General features: G+C 43.6%; 1 protein-coding gene and 1 long non-coding RNA gene across 2 annotated transcripts; both read left to right on the forward strand.

The window, feature by feature from the left end:
• Positions 1 to 439: 439 nt before the first annotated feature.
• Positions 440 to 20,008, forward strand: LOC139077771 (uncharacterized). The gene is made up of 4 exons (XR_011530224.1): positions 440 to 521; positions 9,122 to 9,314; positions 9,666 to 9,779; positions 19,765 to 20,008. It is a non-coding gene; the product is annotated as an uncharacterized lncRNA (long non-coding RNA).
• Positions 13,976 to 14,920, forward strand: LOC139077770 (olfactory receptor 2Z1-like). Its single transcript, XM_070586434.1, has one exon. It carries the CDS (start codon positions 13,976 to 13,978, stop codon positions 14,918 to 14,920), a length of 945 nt encoding a protein of 314 aa, XP_070442535.1.
• Positions 20,009 to 20,503: the final 495 nt, after the last annotated feature.

The raw sequence follows: 20,503 nt of genomic DNA on the forward strand, positions 1-20,503 counted from the left end.
GAAACAGCGAAATATAGATTTCTTCAAGAGCTCAGGGCTGTCAAGGTGCGTTTGGATCCTCATGCCCCACTCCATCCCCCCAGGTGATGTCTGATCACCCTGCCCTGCCTTCAGCAGGAATGCTGTTAGGTTGGAGAGATATTGTGATTTATAATAAGAAATGCCTTCACTTCATTTCTGGAGCAGAGCTCCTAAAACTCTTGTAAAATTTCTGATATGGGAGCTATAGGGGCATCTTTTGTTACAATAATTACTTTTGTCCTCAGTTCCAGAAATAACTCCAGAGCAATAAAGGTGAAATAGATATCTTTTGTTATTCATAACAAGCCCCTTTCAACCACACCTGAATTTATGTTAATGGGGTGACTTCAGGAGAACCATAAGGGTGGGGGCTTGTTGCTAGGGGAACCAATTGTGTGATAGGTGGGTTGGAACTCTCAGCCCCATCGCCTTCACCACATCTCCAAGGTGGGGAGAAGGGCTGAAGATTGAGTTCAACATGGGGTTCAGAGAACTCCCAGGTTGGTGAACACATGGAAAATTTGGGGAGAGTGGCACATGCAGAGGGATCCTGGGAGCTCCACATCCCTTCTCCACATGTCTTGACATTTTGGAAGATCATTCCTAGGTAGAGGTTCCCACTGTCAATCCAGAGTGACAACGGAGCTGCATTTATCTATCCTAGAAGCCAGGAAGTATCAAGAGCCTTGGACATCACTGGGAAACTCCATGCCTCACGCTGGCCCCAGTCCACAGGAAAGACTGAAAAGATGAACCAAGAAACTACTTAACCTGGGACAAGGTGTTGAGAAGATTCTTGGCTTCACCCATGGGGGAGATTACATACAACAGAAGGAAATAGCGATCAGGCAGTGCTTAAAATTTTTAAATGAAAGTCTAACTTCTGTTCATGAGTTTGCCTCTCACAGCTCCGTGTTCCCGTCAGATGTTGCACTCCACCACACCAAGGCAGGTGACCAGGTTCTCCTTAAGTCTTGGAAGGAGACTTCCAGAGGATCAACTACCCCCCAAGTGGACCAGGCATTATGAAGCCCTCCTGACCACCCACCCATCAGCCAAACTGGCCAGAGTCAAGCTGCAGACTCATCACACCCGAGTCAGTCCTGGCTCCCCACCCCATGACCAGAGAACTCAGAAGCTGAAAAGAAAATAAACTGGTCTTTTGAGCTGCTGAAAAACCTTAAGCTGCTGTTATGGATTAAGGCAGCTGACATCAAACAGTCATATAAGTAAAATGAGTCAGGTTCCGGCATTTTGGGTTCTGGAATTTTGGGTTAATCAAATATGGAATAACCTGCTGTTCTAAGACTGTAGAGAAAGGCACTCAAACAATGGTAAAGCAAAATATAACCCGGTACCCGAGAACATTTTAAAAATTTCCTTCCTCAGTTTAGCCATCTTTGCCCCCTTTCCGGCAGGAAGTAGTGAGAACAATCAGTGGCCTTCTTCCTGCAAGAATGAGGATGGAAAAAAGACAGTGGGGATTGAAGCTGGGTACCTGGGGGTTACTGTAGATATTCCGTGAGAATAGGATTGCCCTTGACCTTGTTCCCAATGCAGACCTAGATGAATCTTGTCGATTGGCTGTTTTCTTGTTTAGCTTGTGAGGTGACTCAGGTCTCGAGGATTTGTGAGTTTACTTTGCAGAAGAAAGAGAATGCCTTTGGGGAGGATGTCGGGCCCTCAGAAGGTACCGATGCCCAGAAGTCAGATTGCCCAGGGGCTTATCAGGAGCGACCCCTTTGTTTCTCCAAAGCTCCTCCTGCCAAGACCCTTAGCTCCATAAAACCCCCTGCTTTCAGTTCTTGGGGAGGAGATTTGAGCAAACCCCGGCTCCCACCTTCTCGTTTTGGTCAGTCTGAATAAACCCTTCTCCAGCTCCAAGCACCAATGTCTCAGTGCTTGGCTTGCTGCACATCAGGCACAGGAACCTGAGATAAGAGGTTTGATCACCTCCACCAAGTCTCTAGCCTACTAAAGACTGAAGGACATCTCTTGGAAAGACAGCCTTTGTTTAACACTTCGTGGAGACTTTTAAAGGAGGGGCACACTGTCCTAAAGTTTTAAAACGATAGCTGTGGAGTCTTTGTGGATGCGTGTCTACATCTATGTTACATATGTGTGATGTTTTACCTCCAGATGGTATAATTCTTTTAAAACTCCATTTAATTGGCTTAAAGTAAGCACTTATATAAATTATTTCTAAATATAATAGGAACTAACCCAAATGTCTTTCAGGTTAACATGATGTGAAATAATCTTTGGTAAACAAAAGCTTGTTAAACTTTGTTGGTTTGATTAAATAGGCATGTCCTCACAGTTATGAACATTGGTTATAATACAGACATGCAGCCTGGGTTTACTAGTCAAATAAGCTCAGGTTATCTCTGTCACAAAACTGGTTAGCAATAGCAATCACTTAAAGTGATAGTTAATTTTGTCTGATGTCTCATAAAGTTTTGTGGGTAATCTAAACATAATTGCTGAGAAGAAATGACTTAGATGTAAGTGAGATAAAAGTTTATAGATAAGCTTTTAGCAATAATTATATTTTATGGCATGTGTCTTTAAAATAACTTCCAAAATCTCTTTGGAAATTTGAAACTTTGAAATTTTTCTATGTTAAATTAAATGATGGGAAATTCATTGACTCATCTCTAAACTAGATAAAACATTAGACATTAATTAGTAAATATAAGTTTGTCTACTTTTGGCTTCTCATTACAGATAAACTACAAGATGTTTGGGTCTGTTGGTAAACATGACTTGTACTTTTATTAGAAGATTGTACTGTGAAGTAGCATGTTCCTAGAAATTGTGAAAAGTAATATATGTTGTAAAGTCACAGAATGCTAATGTAAAAGATAGTTTATAATAGCTTACTTCTTAGTTTTCACTGAAAACTAAGGTCTATGAAGGTTAAGAATTCTTATTAATATTGGTAATTAAAACTACTAAAAATTAGGGGCCAGCCCTGTGACCGACTGTTTAAGTTCGTGTGCTCTGCTTTGGCGGCCCAGGGTTTCACCAGTTCCGATCCTGGGAGCATCATGGCACGGCTCATCAAGCCATGCTGAGGTGGCATCCCACATGCCACAACAACAGGGACCCACAAAAGAAAAAAATACACAACTATGTACCGGGGGGCTTTGAGGAGAAAAAGGAAAAATAAAATCTTTAAAAAAAAACCTAGTAAAAATTAATAAGAAACACATCTTTGTATTCAAGAAAAGTAAGGTGTGTGTTTTCAGTAAAGAAGGTATAAAGAATGGAAACATTTATGTTGTTTTGTTAAGAAAGATAAATTTGTCCTAAAACACTAGAAGAGAAGAAGAGGGCATGGGACAAATTCTGAATGGAAAAAGAAACTTAGAAAAGGTTTGTGGAAGAGGAACCCTGAGGAGAGAGTTTTGTGAATGGCCAAGTTGGCTAAGATTAAAATGAATTTAATTAAGGGAGTGAGTTTTAATGTCAAAAGCAGGTCAGTACAAAATTAGAATTTGGTTCTTTCCTTCTCTTAAAAGGATAATTTTCCTAAACTTTTAGTCTGCTCTTCATAAAGAGATTACGATGACTCACTCCTACCCCTAATAAGGACCATAAAAGTTAGAACGGCTAGCTTACTGTGGAAGGTTACAGATAGACATACAGCCGTTGGTGGTCTTCTCCCACATCATGGCAGACCCGGGAGGAGTCTTAGCTGATATGTCTTGCTGTCTCTATGTTACTACTAGTGGCACTACAGAAGAGAGTGAAACCGGGTCACTGGAAAAGGCCACTTGGCTGACAGGAAGAAGCCAGTCAGACCACCTGCTCCTGAGCCCCTGAACAACTGTCCTTCTTCTCCTGCTCTTTGGACCCCGCATATTCAATTGTCTGGTAGCTTATTGAGGCTGTGAAATTACACCTGGTTGTTACACAAGGATACAAACAACAGGGGGTTATGCCTGGTGACCCACAAACCTGTCATAGATTAGCTGGGGAAAGTTCTGCTCCTCTAGTGGTCCCTGTGACAACACTCACACCCAGCAGGAAGCCATTACAGAAATGGAGGAGCAGGATCAAACTAGAGGAGGGCTCTTGTCACCGACTAATTGCCTTGAGGAACTCGAGTGAGATTTCAGAAGCATGTTTTCCTCCTGAGCCTGAGCAAGTGAATAACCACCTCTCCCTTTTCAATGTTCATTCCGCATCCAAAATAAAATGCCCTTGCTGTCCTGTGCTTGGGGAGCCACGACTTTGGAAAGGATTCCATGTGGTCGCCTTATTTGCAGCAGATAAATTTTACTCTGTGTGACAACTACATCTGATGAAGCCTCTGATTTCAATTCACTAAGAAGCAGACCCTCTTTGGTTTGGAAACAGATCCACATCAGAAGAAGCAAGCCACGGAGACCTGCAGCTACTCCCCCCACCTCCACTGAGCATGCAATTCTAGAGTGGAAGTGTCACTCAGACGTAAGTGTGCCCTTGTTCCCATCCGCAGGTCCATGGCTGGCTGGGATACTTTACCTCAGTGGGGAAGCTCCTAATCTCTTCCCAGAGGAACTGCCTTCATCTGCAACACGGCACGGAGAAGTTCAAGCCTAAGGTCAGTCTCATAAATAGTGGAGGTTGTGTTGAAGGGCAGTTGGGAGGAGATTGGTAGGTTCTTGGAGTACATAGGCGAACGTGTAGGCCCACTAGTTTTCACGAGAGAAGCAGGAAAAAGACAGCTGAGAGGAGCCCTACTGGGGTCAGAAGAAATCTCCAATGCTCTTCTCAGGAACTATTCCTTCAAAGGACACCAAATTTGATTGCGTACCTCTGCAGAGCCACTTACGCCACAGGGCATCGTTGAAAACACAGTCATGTGCCACATCACCACATTTTATTCAATGATGGACCACATGCACAAGATGATCCCATAAGAGCACAATGGAGCTGAGAAATCCTCTTCACCTAGTGTCGTGGCCATCTTATCATCACTGTACAACACATTACTGACGTGTTTGGGGTGATGCTGATGTAAAGAAACCTTCAGGTCTTTAGAAGATATTCTAGAAGAAGCCATTGTTATCATAGGAGATGACAGCTTCATGGATGTTTTGCCCCTGAAGAACCACCCAGTGGCACAAGACGTGGAGGTGGAAGACAGTGATACTGACTATCCTGACCCTGTGGAGGCCTAAGCTAATGTGTGTGTTTGTGTCTTAGCTTTTAACAAAAATTTATAAAGTAAAAATGTTACAAATAGAAGAAACCTTATAGAATAAGGATATAAAGAAAGAAAATAGTTTTGGACAGCTGTACAATGTGTTTGTGTTTTAAGCTAAGTGTTATTAGAAAGTCAAAAAGTTTAAAAAAATTAAAAGTTTATTTTAAAAAAGTTACAGTAAGCTAAAGTTAATTTATTATTGAAGAAAGAAAAGTGTTTTTTGTAAATTTAGTGTACCCTAAGCGTACAGTGTTATAAAGTCGACAGCAGTGTCCAGTGATGTCCTAGGCCATCACCTTCACTCACCACTCACTCACTGACTCACCCAGAGCAACTTCCAGTCCTGCAAGCTCCATTCACAGTAAGTGTCCTATAGAGGTATACCATTTTTATCTTTTATACCATATTTTTACTGTACCTTTTCTATATTTAAATGCACAAATACTTACCACTGAGTTACAATTGCCTACAGTATTCATGACAGTAACATGCTGTACAGGTCTGTAGCCTGGGAGCAATAGGCTAGCCCATGGAGCCTAGGTGTGCAGTAGGCTAAACCATCTAGGTTTGTGAAAGCACCCTCTGTGATGTTTGCACAATGACAAAATCACGTAATGATGCATTTCTCAAAATGTACCCCATCTTTAAGGGACACATGACTGTATACTCTTTTATAGTTATACAATTAGCTTGTGTATGTTTACTTCTTTTCATTTTTTTTTTTTTTTACAGTGGATTTGTTGCCAACTAATTGCCCCATGGAACTCAAGGGTGGGTTTGGAAGCATTTAACTATTTTTCCAAATTGTTTTTTTCCCTTTTGTTATGTTAAGAAGATGCAATCACCAACCACAGACCGAGGCCGAGCCTCACCACAAGAGTTTCACCTATGACCTTTTCCTTATTTTTAATGCTGGGATTTCTCCAAGAGGAGCTTAGGCCTTCTTGCTGTAACCTGTAATGTATGTGGCAGCGTGTTTGTCACTGAGCTTGCACAAGCGAACACCCACCTCTCCCTTTTGAATATTCCTTTCCCGTCCACAATGAAAGTCCCTGCTTCCCTCTGTTTGGGGATGCCATGACTCTGGACACGACTCTTCCTGCTCTCCCATTTGCTGTTTCCTGTATGCTTCCCTTTTGAGACAGCTCCCTCTGGTGGAGAGTCTGATTTAACTCACCAGGAGGGAGTCCGCTTTGGTTTCGGTAACAGATCTACGTTACCATCTGGGGTCAGTTGCTTTCAGCTTGAAGAACTTCCCTTAGAGTTTCTTGTAAAAGGCCTCTGGTAAAAAAATTGTCCCAGGTTTAATTGTGGAATGTCTTTATTTCACTTTCATTTTGGAAAATGGCCTTGCTGGATAAATGACTCTCTCTGTCTCATTCCCTGACCTGGTGGTCTCTCCCATGAGGCACGGGCAGGTTCATGGAACCATAAAAACAAATAACGACTAAGGAATTACTCCTGGGGTTCCCGGAAGAGCCAAAGGATCAGGAGCTTCTCTTTGGGCTGAACTTGGTCTTCGTGGTTGAGTACTCCCTTATTATCATCTCTGACTCCCACCTCCATGCTCCCTTGGGCTTGGTCTTCTCCAACTTCTGTTTTTTATGTTTGCCATCCTAACCATTGTTTTCCTCCCCACAGCCCCAGTACATAGTTGTATATCCTAGTTGTAAGTCATTCTAGTTCTATGTGGGATGCTGCCACAGCAAGGCTGATGAGTGGTGTGTACATCCACGCCCAGAATCTGAACCCATGAGCCCTGGGCTGCTGAAGCAGAGGGTTTGACCTTAACCACTCAGCCATGGGGCAGGCCCTCCTCCAACTTCTCCTTTGCTGACATTTTAACTCCACAAGGGTCCCCAAAATGCCAGAGAACATCCAGAAGGGTACAAAGCAATCACTCTTACAGATTGCCTCACCTGGATATCCTTTGCCATGGTTTTAGTGGGATGAGCAACTGACTCCTTGACTATGATTCATGTGTAGCCGTTGGTCTTGGCTGTATTTATGATGTTATGAGCTTACAGTTCTGGACCCAGCTAGTTTTGTATCTTGGTTCATTACTCCTTTGTACTCTCTGCTTCATCACCTGGTTTGGGTCTAGATATCACTGCATATACACTAAGCCCTTTCCCATTTCTTCAGCAACGTTGCCAAGGTCCCCATGGAAACCGAGACCGCCAGCGTTTACTGATTTCCCTTGTGTCTGTGAGTTCTGTGAATACTCTCAGAGAATATGGATTTGAGAAGAGAATTACTCTAGAATAGGCGGAATAAGAAAGCTGGGCTACTTCCTGGCAGTCCTTCCAACATCACAGCTTCATTATTTCATTCATAAGAGATTCTCTGAAGATCAGAAAGGTTATTTTGTGTGTGTACATATGTGTCGATGCTAAGAAAAACAAGATTCTCACACCCCCTTCTCCCAAAGGAGGACAAATAAAGACTTGAATTGCCTGACACAACAGTTTGGATTTGGAATCTCTGGAAAGTTCAGTCACCGGTCACAGCGCTTTCCACCTTCCTGGAATAAGATCCCACACTCCTCCAGGGATAACTCTAGTCCCCGGGGCTCTAGCTCCCATGGCTGTTAATTTCCCCTCTGACAAAAAGGGACTTTCTGATGTAACCCCGTCCCCCAGAGCCTCTATCCTCACACAGTTTTGTCAGTCATCCCAAAGGCCGAGCAAGATTCATTAGGCAAAGATGCTGGATTCCAGGGAGGTTTTACTGAGAAGGCATCCCAGGAGGAGGAGAATGGAAGTGTGTGTAAAGGCCACGAGGGAGTCTCTCAGACCCGAACAAGTAGGGGTGAGAGTCTGGAACCCCCTGCTGGTGGGGCTTTCTGGGGTCTAGGCATGATTAGAGAGGAGACACTGAAGGCAAGAAAGAGCCCTCGGAGCTGATGATTTTACATTCATTTTCATGATCCTGTGGAGTCTGAGTCTATGAAGGCAGTTGGAGGGAAAGACAGATTGTGTTTGCCTCTTAATCTCCCCCAGCTCTGAGGTGGGCATCTGACCATTACTTTTATCTCAGTCAGTCAGCCCCGCACAAGCCTGAGCGTGCCAGACCCTCAGGGGATGTCATCTACTTCAAAGTCCATGCTTGAACTTCCATAGCAGCTGCTGAGCTAGGAAGACCTGGAGCTGTGGCCATCGCTGAGAGATTGGACTTAGGACCTGCTCCCTGGCACAGCCCAGACACACCTTCGGCTCTCCTTCCAGGGGCAGATTAGATATCTGATGCTCTGAAGCAGTTTTCAGAGATCAAATCAGACTGGCCTGGAGAGCCACTTGGCAGAATAGAGAACACACGTGATTAGGAATCAGTCAGGGTGGGTTTGACTCCCAGCTCGGCCAGTCAATCACGCTGTCACCTTAGACATGTCATCACACTAAGCATTTCTCTTTCAGATTTTATTCGTACAGAAGATGCTTATGGAGCCCTTGCTATGCACTTGGTGCTCTGTGGTTGCGAGTGAGGGCAGAATAGACAATAAAAGAGCAAAACTCTGAGAACTGGGTCTCAAGGACTCATTATTTGATTAGCAAACTAGCAAAGAGACGAAAAGGCAGAATTGCAGGGTAACTTGGATGGACCAGAGGAACTTTTGCCTCTATGGCTCTTTCTTCTATAAACTATATGTACATATATATTTTTTTAAATATATTTCATAGCTTGTTTCTGGTATAATGACACATACTCCAGGTTGCATAGAGTTATCTCTTTTCTTCTGAATTTAGAAGAAATCAGAACATTTTCACTGGGCCTGGATCTCCTCTGCCTGATGGAGGAAGGACTCGTCCATGGTCCATCACAGGTAGGAGATGCTAGAAAGGTTTTATTGGCTACAGGGAGTCGGCTAACCCCAATGCCTCTTCTCTCATCTCTCATTTTCAGCAAAGGGCATCAGATCTGAAATACAAGCAGCAACAGGAGAATATGAAGAGGAGGAGTCTTAAAAGTCAACTCAAAAAACGGGTTGTAGAGACTCCTCATCCTGAGGTGTGAGGGAGGTGATTTAAGACAAGGCGATAACCCACCTGAAGCCAAGCCTTATCTGTGTCCAGCCCTGCTCGCCTGACTGGGGAAGGTGGGTTTAGTGCAGGGAACCGCCTTTTTCCTAAAATGTCCTGAAGGAAGAATATGTGTGAAGCCCAAGGCCAACCATGACATAGGGATCCAATCCTATTGGAGAAGCTGCTTGCAGGAGATTTCAAAAGCCAGTGAGGTGAATGTGCTGCTCTGTGGATGCATCAGTAGAAAGGGGACCACCTGGTAATTCTAGAAGGGAAGAGGAGGTCAGGGAAACGCAGTGCTGACTGCCCAATGGAAGGAAGGGGGCCTTCAACGGCTAAGACATTGGGGAGATACCATATAGTCTGCAGTGGTGGAAGATCTGAAGGTCCTGGGCCAGTGACATTGAGTTCACTTTGTGTTCCAGACCAATCGACAGTTCTTGAAGGTAAACCAGAGTCGAGCTGCATGGTATCTTCTCGAGGTGGAGACTGGGGGGCTGTTGACCAATCAGCTGAAAGGACCAGCGTAACAGAGCCAGGTGAGTGACTGGGGGTGTGCCAGGGCAAGAACATCCAAGGAGACCCGGGACCCGTGGCTGGTGAGGTGGTTTCTGCCCCAGGCCAGGCAGTAAGACAGTCATCAGACAGAGGAGATAAACCCACCATGATTGGGGCAGAAGAGCCAACGGTTTCCTTAGGGAAGCAGGACATGAACAATACATTGTTCTTTGTTGGAAAGTAAGATGTGAAGAGAAAAGCAAGGATTCTGGAGTTACACCAGCTGTGGTTTTAAATTGATTCCACCTCTTGTTTACTGCGTGATCTTGGGTTGATATATTATTTTCCTATGGCTGCTGAAACAGAGTACCACCAACTGGATGGTCTCAGACAACAGAGATTTATTCTCTCGCAGTTCTGGAGGCCAGAAATCCAAAATCGAGGGGTTGGCAGCATGGATTCCTTCTGGGGGCTCTGAGGGGGAATCTGTCCCAGGCCTCTCTCCTGGATTCTAGTGGCTTCCGGCAATCCTGTGCCCCTTGGCATGTAGCTGGGTCACTTCAATCTCTGCCTCCGTCTTCACACGGCATCTTCTCAGCATCTCTGTGTGTCCCCTCCTCTGCTTATAAGGTCACTGGTCATTGGATTTAGGGCACACCCTAAATCCAGGATGATTTCATCTCCAGATCCTTAACTAAGTACATCCGCAAAGACCCTCTTGCCAATCAGGCCACACTCTGAGGCTGCAGTGGACGCGCAGTTGGGGGCAGCACTATTCCCCACAGGACAGTCAGCTGCTGCACTGCTTTAAACTCAGTTCCTTCTCCATCCAAGGCAGATAATACCAACACCTACGGATAAGGACCAAGTGAAAACAACGTGCCTGTGAAATACTCCAAATTATCTAGCCCGAGATGCCCATAGGGCCAAGGTCGAGAAACCCTTCAACAAAACCCATCAGTCGCTCTCTGACCCTAGCATGGTGCCCCATACATAGTGAATGCTTAATAAGAATAAGCTTCCCTTTCTTCCCCTTACAAGGGGTGAGATATGGGTGAATAGAAAGAACCAAGTACACTGTGCACGTGAAAATCTTTTGACAAGATCCAGAGGGACTGTTTCACTATGAGTTGGCCCCAAAGACAATGATTAAAAGACAAACCCTTCTCTGTAGAGAGACGTGGAAACAATGCAATTCTCCAGGGATTTAAGTTGGCACTAGTTATATGAATATCTCCTTTAAAATGCATCTGAAAATCCAAATTCACAGATTGATTTCCAGGGATGCATGGGACACGAAGCTCATCTCTGCTGACAGACCAAGTCAGTGGACTCAAGCAACATCCCAGAGGCTCCATTCAGGGTCAGAGAAGGGCCGATGGATTTCAGTTGAAGGGTTTCTCAATCTTGGAACCATTGAAATTTGGGGCCAGATAATTCTTTGAGGTGGGGCCATTTGTGCATTGTAGGGTGTTTAGCAGCATCCCTGGCTTCGACCAATTAGATGCCAGGAACGCCCCCAGTTGTGACAAGCAAAAATGTCTCCAGACATTGCCAGTGTCCCCTGGGCAGGGAGAAGGCAGTTACCTCTGGCTGAGACCCACCTCATTAGAGTGAAAACAGAGGAACTGCCATTTCAGAAGAGCATGACAGAATGGACTTGAATTGACTGATTTTTGCCATGCAACCAGACAAGAGTTATGTGAAATAACATGAACAAAAAGAGCCAATATGTAATGAATACTCTTACTACCTGCAGACACTGAACTGAGCAGCAGGCATCATTATCCTACCATAGGAAGGGATCTTAGAAGTCACCCAGCCCATGTTTTTAATGTTTACCCTTCCTCTACCGTAAGAATAATAGTTGTGACCTTAAATCAAGAAATTACCATACGGTTGTCGTCGTGCTAAGCTCTTGAATTCATTATCTCATTTAATGCTCATAGCTACTCCTATACGGAAAGTGTTATTTATCCCCATAGACAGGTTGGGAAACTGAGTCCCAGAAAGATTGAATAATGTACCTGAAGTCACGTAGCTAGGATGCAGTTGAGTTGGCATTCAAATCTTGCTCTAAGCCCAGAGTGTATTCTCTTAACTATATGCCAAACAATCCACACTCACCATATTGCTTCTCCTTGGAATGACCTTATTTCTCTATCTACCTAGAAAATGACCTTAGCTGACTTTCAACACTCAGCTCAAATGTCTCCTCTCCTGCAAATCATTTTCTGACCCTCCCACCTTTGCAGGCAGACTTGGGCACTAGACCCCATGGGAACACCCAGCTCAATACACATGTCTTTGTTGCATCCCTTTTCATGCTGTCGTAAAGTGATTTGCTTATCTACTTGCACCCCAACCAAACTCTAAGTTCTTTGAGGGCAGCTCTAAGAGGTCTTTCTGTTTCCACCCCACACATCATTGATTGAATACAACTGACACTACCTCATGAAGCTCTCATTCCATTTGGGGTAGATTTCACTCTTAAAGAATTCCATGTCAGCCAGAACCATAATCGGCCTGTCTGAATTCCACCCACAGGTCGAATGAGATAGTTACGGCTTCCCTCTCCTTCTTATAACAGTTTGATTTTGAGAGCAGCTCTCACCGGTGCAGAGAGGCCTCCCTCAACCACTTCATCCAAAGATGGTTGCTCTAGTGACTTCCTATAGGATCTCCCTGCTTGTTTCTTCATATTTATTTCTAGTAAAAACTATATGGTTTATTTGTTTCCTTGTTTCTTATAACTCTCATGAGAGCAGGGATTTTGTCCATTATTTTAACCACTATGTCGCTTATGCCTCCTTCAGTGACTGGCACTTAGAAGAAACTCAATTTTCATTGAAGGAAAGAATGAATTAAATGAATGGTTGTGGACAGCATAGTGAAGGACCTTGATGTGATGGGAAATCTGGATGGGCAGTCATTTAAGAAGGCCTTCAATGTCAGCTTTAGTGTGACACTGGCACAGGCAATACAAAGAGAGACAGATGGAGAGAAACCAGCAGTCATCAGTTAGGCAAGGGGAAAACTCTTGGTCACATTTCATGATTAGAGGGAATCAAGTCAGAGAAGCTGAAAGACATGCAGGATAAGTGTCATCAATGATTTGGGCACCAGAGGTCTTGAGTAGACACCCACTCAGCACTGACCCATCTTGGTCTCGAAGTAGCCCACTCCCTTTGCACATCTGATAAAGCAGACCTCTTCTGGATCTTTCCAAGGTCGAACCCTCCTGGTCTCAAAAGGCTGGCTCCTCTACAGTTCTCTACACACTTCTCTGTACTTCCCCACTGATGATGGTGACAGATGCCACTTTGGCCCAGAAGTTCTCAGTGTTGGAGGTGATGTGTGTGAATAGTATTCCAGGGCAGTTTGAGTTTCCCTGGAGGTCATGTTGAAGCTAAGAAGGTCAAGTATCAGTATTTTTAGTTAGGTGGAGGCAGTCCCCCCGATCCCTCAGACATCTTCCTTGTTCACTGCATTCGTTCTGCAGATTTTTGTTGAATACTTAATACACGCTAAGCAAAATGTTCTCCACTCCCACCCTGTGGAATCAAGCCTCAAAAAGCCATCTGATATTCTGGACAACTTGACCCCCACCACCCCCGACCATTTGTTTCCAACCTCATGTGTCCCTTTATGGTATAGATGCCTTGGGTCCACATCCTAAATGTCATCCCACCTCCGACTCTCATCAGACATTATCCCTTCCCTTCTCTCATTCCAGAATTTGGAAACAAGAATTTCCTCATGGCTTTGGACTTAATTTTTGATCCAGCCTCATCATCCCCTATCATCCTTGCAATTCTCCAACTTCATCTTCTACTCTCTGCATAATCCCACTTCTGCTTTGCCTCATGGCCTCTAGGATGGGGTGTAGTTCAATATTCCACTGGGGCTGACTTGCACTGTCTAGCTTGGGACAGAGGGTGTAACTGAAAGTGTTGGTGGGTAGTGTTTGCCTGAAGGGTGAAAGCATGACTTTTATTCATAAATGGTAAAAGAAGATATCCTTTTGTTGTTCCTCATCTCCTGACCAGAGCAGACATAATGAACCAATCATGGTATTTTTTCCCACTGAACCTGAATGTGCTCATCATCCTTCTCAAGAGACCCCAGGCAGCCAATATCAAACGACTGTAGTTGGCATTTGAGATGAGTCTAACCTCCAGTGACACTCCTTGCCAAATAGCCTGTTCTTCGTACAGATAATGACACCTTCAGGAAGATGGGGGAATCAAACCTGTCCGTGACCTCGGACTTCACTCTAATGGGACTCTTCAGCCACTCAGGGCCACCTCTGGTCCTATTCTCCCTTGTGGTCACCATATTCACCGTGGGCCTTCTGGGTAACGCCATCCTGCTCTTCCTGGTCTGCACAGACTCCAGGCTCCACACCCCCATGTACTTCCTGCTCAGCCAACTCTCCCTGTTGGATGTTGGCTTTCCACTGGTCACCATCCCCAAGATGGCAGTCGACTTCCTGCAGGGCGAGAGTTCCATCTCCTTCCAAGGTTGTGGAGCTCAGATGTTCTTTCTGATGCTGATGGGTGTCTCTGAGGGTGTCGTGCTATCCTTCATGTCTTATGACCGCTATGTTGCCGTGTGCCACCCCCTGCATTATCCCTTACTCATGAGACGTCAGGTCTGCCTGCTCATGATGCGCACCTCCTGGTTGTCAGGTGTGCTTGTGGCGTGCATCCAGACTTCCATCATCCTGCACTTCCCCTACTGTGCCTCACGCGCTGTGGACCACTTCTTCTGTGAACTGCCTGCCCTGCTGAAGCTCTCTTGCGCTGACACCTCAGCTTATGACTTGGCGCTGTCCATCTCGGGGGTGCTGATCTTGCTGCTGCCCCTGTCACTCATAGCCACCTCCTACAGCCAAGTACTGGGGGCTATTTTCCGAATGCACTCAGCTGAGGCCCGACACAAGGCCTTCACCACCTGCTCCTCGCACATCGCTGTGGTGGGGCTGTTTTATGGGGCAGCCGTGTTCATGTACATGGTGCCAGGCACTTACCACAGCCCACAGCAGGACAACGTGGTCTCCCTCTTCTACAGTCTTGTCACTCCAACACTCAACCCCCTCATCTATAGCCTAAGGAATCGAGAAGTTCGAACGGCTCTGGTCAAGGTCCTTGACAGAGCTGGCTTCAGGTCAAAGAGATGAGCTCAAGGGGGATGTTGTGTTGTCCCAGGGGCCCTCCCTTACAGTAGAAACCTCTTTCATTCACCGTCCATGTGGTGCAAGATGTACTATGACCAGCTCCATTCCTCCTCCCAGCCTCACTTCTGATCTTGTGGATTTATAGGAAACAAACATAGTGATCCCAATCACTTAAACAAAAGGAGGGGTTTTTTTTTCAGTCTTAAACAGTAGGAATTTTTACTTGAAGAACGCCAACCCAACAAGGGAAATGAACCCCAGCTTCTGGGTATTTTCACCACGCCTTAGTGTCCTGCCTTACACTCCATTCTTATACATTTCATCACAGTGAGTGATGAATCTGGGATCCAAACATTGAAATCCAAGCATGAAAAGGGATCCAGAGGCTGTTACTCTTACAGTGATGCTCAGAGAGTCCCTGACCCTGATGGTTCTTAGCTGTGTCTTTGTTTGAGTCATATTTTCAGGTTTTACAGAAGTGGAAGGCTGTCACTCAAGATGACCCTAGCTGTTCAGTCCACACATGTGTTACTTTTGCTGACTCCATTATTATCGTGCAGAGATATAAAATGGTGAAACCCATTCTTAATGGAACATCAGGGCCATCTAAGATTAGATGCTGCCATTTTTAAACTCCTATTATCATCACCCAATTGCACAAGAGTTAAGATTACTCAGTTAATGATTTCCATGGAATGATGCATCTCTGTTCCTTGTCTTTGCAGAGACGTTTATCTAATGTATCTTTGGATGAAGAATTAGAGCCATTTTGGGGCCAGCCCCATGGCCAAGTGGTTGAGTTCAAGCACTCTGCTTTGGCGGCCCAGGGTTTCTCTCGTTCAGATCGTGGGTACGGACCTAGCACCACTCATAAAGCCATGCTGAGGTGGGGTCCCACATTGTAGAATTAGAAGGACCTACAACTAGAATATCCAGCTACATCCTGGGGGGCTTTGGAGAGAAGAACGAGAAAAAAAGAAAAGACCAGCAGCAGATGTGATCTCAGGGCCAATCTTAAAAAAAAAAAAAAGAATTAAAGCCATTTCTATCCATATGAAGGCTGAGTTGACATGTCATCCTAAGTATTTTGAATAGCAGGTGCCAATCATTGTGTGGGGGTATTGTGTGTGTTGAAGAAAGGGGTTGTTGAGTGGGAGTTTTTAATTTTTTTATCATTTTATTGAAGTCATATTGGTTTATAATATTGTATACTTTCACTTGTACTTTATTATATATCAGTTTCTGTATAGACTGCATCATGTGCCCCTTTACCCCCTTCACCCACCCCCAAACCCCCTTCCCCTCTATTAACGACTAATCTGTTTTCTTTATACAAGTGTTTGTTTATCTTCCACATATGAGTGAAATCACGCAGTGTTTGTCTTTCTCCATCTAGCTTATTTCACTTAAGGTCCCTCAAGGTCCATCCATGACATTGCAAATGGGACATTTTGTCTTTTTTATGGCTGAGTAGTATTCCATTATATATATATATATATATATATATATATATATATATATATATATATATAATACATATATACATATATATATATATGCCACATCTTCCTTATCTATTCATCAGTTGATGGGCACTTTGGTTGCTTCCATGTCTTGGCTATTGTAAATAATGCTTCAGTGAACATAGAGGTGCATAGATCTCCTTGTATTATTGATTTCATTTACTTTGGATAAATACCCAGTAGGGGGATCATACAGTATTTCTATCTTTAATTTCTTGAGAAAGCTCCATACTGTTTTCCATAGTGGTTGCACGAGTTCACATTCCCACCAGCAGTATATGAGGGTTCCCTTTTCTCCACATTCTCTCCAAGACTTATCCATTCTCGGCTTGTTAATTATAGCCATTCTGACAGGTGTGATGTGGTATCTCACTGTAGTTTTGATTTGCATTTCCCTGATAATTAGTGATGTTGAACATCTTTTCATGTTCCTGGTGGCCATCTGTTTATCTTCCTTGGAAAAATGTCTGTTCAGATCCTCTGCCTACTTTTTGATCAGGTAGTTTGGTTTTTTGTTGTTGAGTTGTATGAGTTCTTTTTTTTTCCTTTTGGTGAGAAAGATTGGCCCATAGCTAACCCCTTTCCCCAATCTTCCTCTTTTTGCTTGAGGAAGCTTGTCCCTGAGCTAACTTTTGTGCCAATCTTCCTCTATTTTGTATGTGGGCGCTGCCACAGCATGACTTGCTGAGCCGTGCGTAGGTCCACACCCGGGATCTGAACCCGGGGGCCACTGAAGCAGAGGACGTGAAACTAACCACTACAGCCCCAGGCTGGCTCCTGTGTGAGTTATTCATATATTTTGGAGATTAACTCCTTGTCAGATACATGATTTTCAAATATTTTCTCCCAGTTGATGGATTGTCTTTTCATTTTGTTCCTGGTTTCCTTTGCCTTTCAGAACTATTTTAGTCTGATGTACTTCCATTTATTTATTTTTTCTTTTGTTTCCCTTGCCTTATTAGACATAATATTCAAAAAGATGCTGCTAAAATTGATATTGAAGAGTATACTACCTCTATTTTCTTCTAGGATTTTTATGGTTTCAGGTTTTACATTCAAGTCTTTAATCCATTTTGAGTTAATTTTTGTGTATGGCATGAGATAATGGTCTACTTTCATTCTTTTGCATGTGGCTGTCCAGTTTTCCCAACACCATTTATTCAAGAGACTTTCCTTTCTCCATTTCATGTTCTTGGCTCCTTCGTCAAAGATTAACTGTCCTTAGATGTGTGGTTTTATTTCTGGGCTTTCAAGTCCGTTCCGTTGATCTGTGTGTCTGTTTTTGTACCAGTACCATGCTGTTTTGATCACTACAGCTTTGTAGTACATTTTGAAGCCAGGGGTTGTGGTGCCTCCAGCTTTGTTCTTTTTTCTCAGGATTTCTTTAGCAATTTGGGGTCTTTGGTTGCCCCATATGAATTTTAGGATTCTTTGCTCCATTTCCATGAAGAATGTCATTGGGATTCTGACTGGGGTTGCCTTGAATCTGTAGACTGCTTCAGGTAGTAGCATTTTAACAATGTAGGTAGATATTTTAACAAGGTAGGACATTTTAGCAATGCTTATTTTTCCAATCCGTGAGCATGGAATATCTTTCCATTTCTTTACGTATTCTTCGATTTCTTTCAGTAATGTCTCATAGTTTTCAGTGTATAGGTCTTTCACCTCCTTGGTTACATTTATTCCTAGATGTTATTTGTTTCAGTTGCAATTGTAGGTGGGATTGAATTCTTGATTTCTCTTCCTAGTAGTGCATTATTAATGTATAGAAATGCAACTGATTTTGTAAGTTGATTTTATACCCTGCAATTTTGCTGTAGTTGTTGATTATTCCCAATAGTTTTCTGGTGGATTCTTTAGGATTTTCTATAGACAGAATCATATCATCAACAAACAGCAAGAATGTCACTTCTTCCTTTCCAATTTGGATACATTTTATATCTTTTTCTTGCCTAATTGCTCTGGCCAAAACCTCCAGTACTATGGTGAATAAGAGTGGCAAGAGTGGGCACGCTTGTCTTGTTCCTGTTCTCAGAGGGATGGCTTTCAGTTTTTCTCCATTGAGTAGGATGTTGGCTGTGGCTTTGTCATATATGGCCTTTATTATGTTGAGATACTTTCCTTCTATGTCCATTTTATTGAGAGTTTTGTCATAAACGGATATTGTATCTCATGAGATGCTTTCTCTGCATTGGGATGATCATGTGGTTTTTATACCTCGTTTTGTTAATGCGGTGTATCTCAGGTATTAATCCCACTTGTTTATAGTGTATGGTCCTTTTAATGTTCTACTGAATGTGGTTTGCTAGTATTTTGTTGAGGCTTTTTACGTCTATATTCACCAGGGATATTAGCCTGCATTTCAAAGAGATATCTGCATTCCCATGTTCATTACAGCATTATTCACAATAGCCAAGATGTGGAAACAACATTAAGTGGTCATCGACAGATGAATGGATAAAGAAATGTTGTATATATATTTATAATGGAATATTACTCAGCCATTAAAAAGATGGAAATTCTGCCATTTCCAACAATATAGATGAACTTGGAGGACTTTATCCTAAGTACTACAAGCCAGACGAAGACAATACTGTATAATGTCACTAATATGTGGGATCTAAAAAAGAAAAAGTCAAACTCATAGAAATAGAGTAGAATGGTAGTTGCCAGGATTAGAAGTGGGAGGAATGAGAACATGCTGGTCAAAGGGTACAAAGTTTGTTATCAGATAAACGAGTTCTGAGGATCTAATATACAATATGGTGACTATAGTTAATACTACTGTAGTGTACACTTGAAATTTGCTAAGAAAGCAGATCTTAAGTGTTCTCATCACAAAAAAATGTTAATTATATTGGGGCTGGCCTGGTGGTGCAGCAGTTAAGTGTACACATTTCGCTTTGGTGGCCCGGGGTCCCCCGGTTCGGATCCCTGGTACAGACATGGCACCACTTGACAAGCACGCTGTGGCAGGCGTCCCACATATAAAGTAGAGGAAGATGGGCACAGACGTTAGCTCAGGGCCAGTCTTCCTCAGCAAAAAGAGGAGGATTGGCAACGGATGTTAGGTCAGGGCTAATCTTCCTCAAAAAGAAAAAGGTAATTATATGAGGTAATGCATGTGTTAATTAACTTGATTGTGGCAATCATTTCACAATATATACATATACCAAATAATCACATTGCACACCTTAAATAAATACAATTTTATAAAGCTGGGGTGAAAATGGATTCCACCTATTAAAAAAAAGGAAATTTGTAAGCAAAATAAATGGTGTTATTGTTTCAGCCCACTAACCTTGGAGGTTATTTGTTACACAGCAACTGAGAACTGAGACAGCTGGGACAGAAGTCAGCCTACCCCACAACAAACTGGAAAACATCGAGAAGACTATCACACATACAGGTATGGACGCAGTGACGGGACCAGGGTCTGCACCTTGAAGTTTAAACTAAGAATACTATGGAGCACCACAATTACATAGCCACTTAAATAATATTTGTTTCATTCTTGATTTTGTAAATGAATAGTTGCAGGAGATGGTTTATAAAATATTGTATATTATCTCTGTAGTCGATGTACATCGTTTCTAAGTAAGCATGAAACCTGGCTCAAATGCTTTCACTTCTAAAAGTCTGTGTGGGGGATGCGTGGAGGCCCTGTCTAGATGCGAGCCACGGTGGCATTCGGAGCAATGAGGGGCACCATGGCTTTGTCACCAATGACCTAGAAGTGCCAAGGGAATTCTGCCATTTCTGGGGCCCTTGAGGAAGGTTCTGCCAAGATGAGTGCCTCAGAGACAAGGATCTCTCCCCACCCTGAGTTCAATGAAAGTACAGGAAAAGGAAAAAGAAAGGAATGGTGAGTGTTGCGCTCTTCCCCTCAGAGGGCACCTCTAGCAGTGGTTCCACTGGGGGCGGACAATTTTTTGGCATCTGGCTCCTTAACAAGGCTCTCGGGACCCCACTCGGGCTGCAGGGGATGGGGTGTGAGTGCTTAAGCTCCTTCGTGAGGGGCCGCAGACTTACCCCAATCGCTCAAAGCCCCAAATCCCATTCT

Source organism: Equus przewalskii, chromosome 20 (assembly GCF_037783145.1).
Source record: "Equus przewalskii isolate Varuska chromosome 20, EquPr2, whole genome shotgun sequence".
Lineage (NCBI taxonomy): Eukaryota > Metazoa > Chordata > Mammalia > Perissodactyla > Equidae > Equus > Equus przewalskii.

Coding starts and splice junctions, on each gene's coding strand:
- LOC139077770 (XM_070586434.1), top strand. CDS start 13,976: ATGGGGGAATCAAACCTGTCCGTGACCTCGGACTTCACTCTAATGGGA.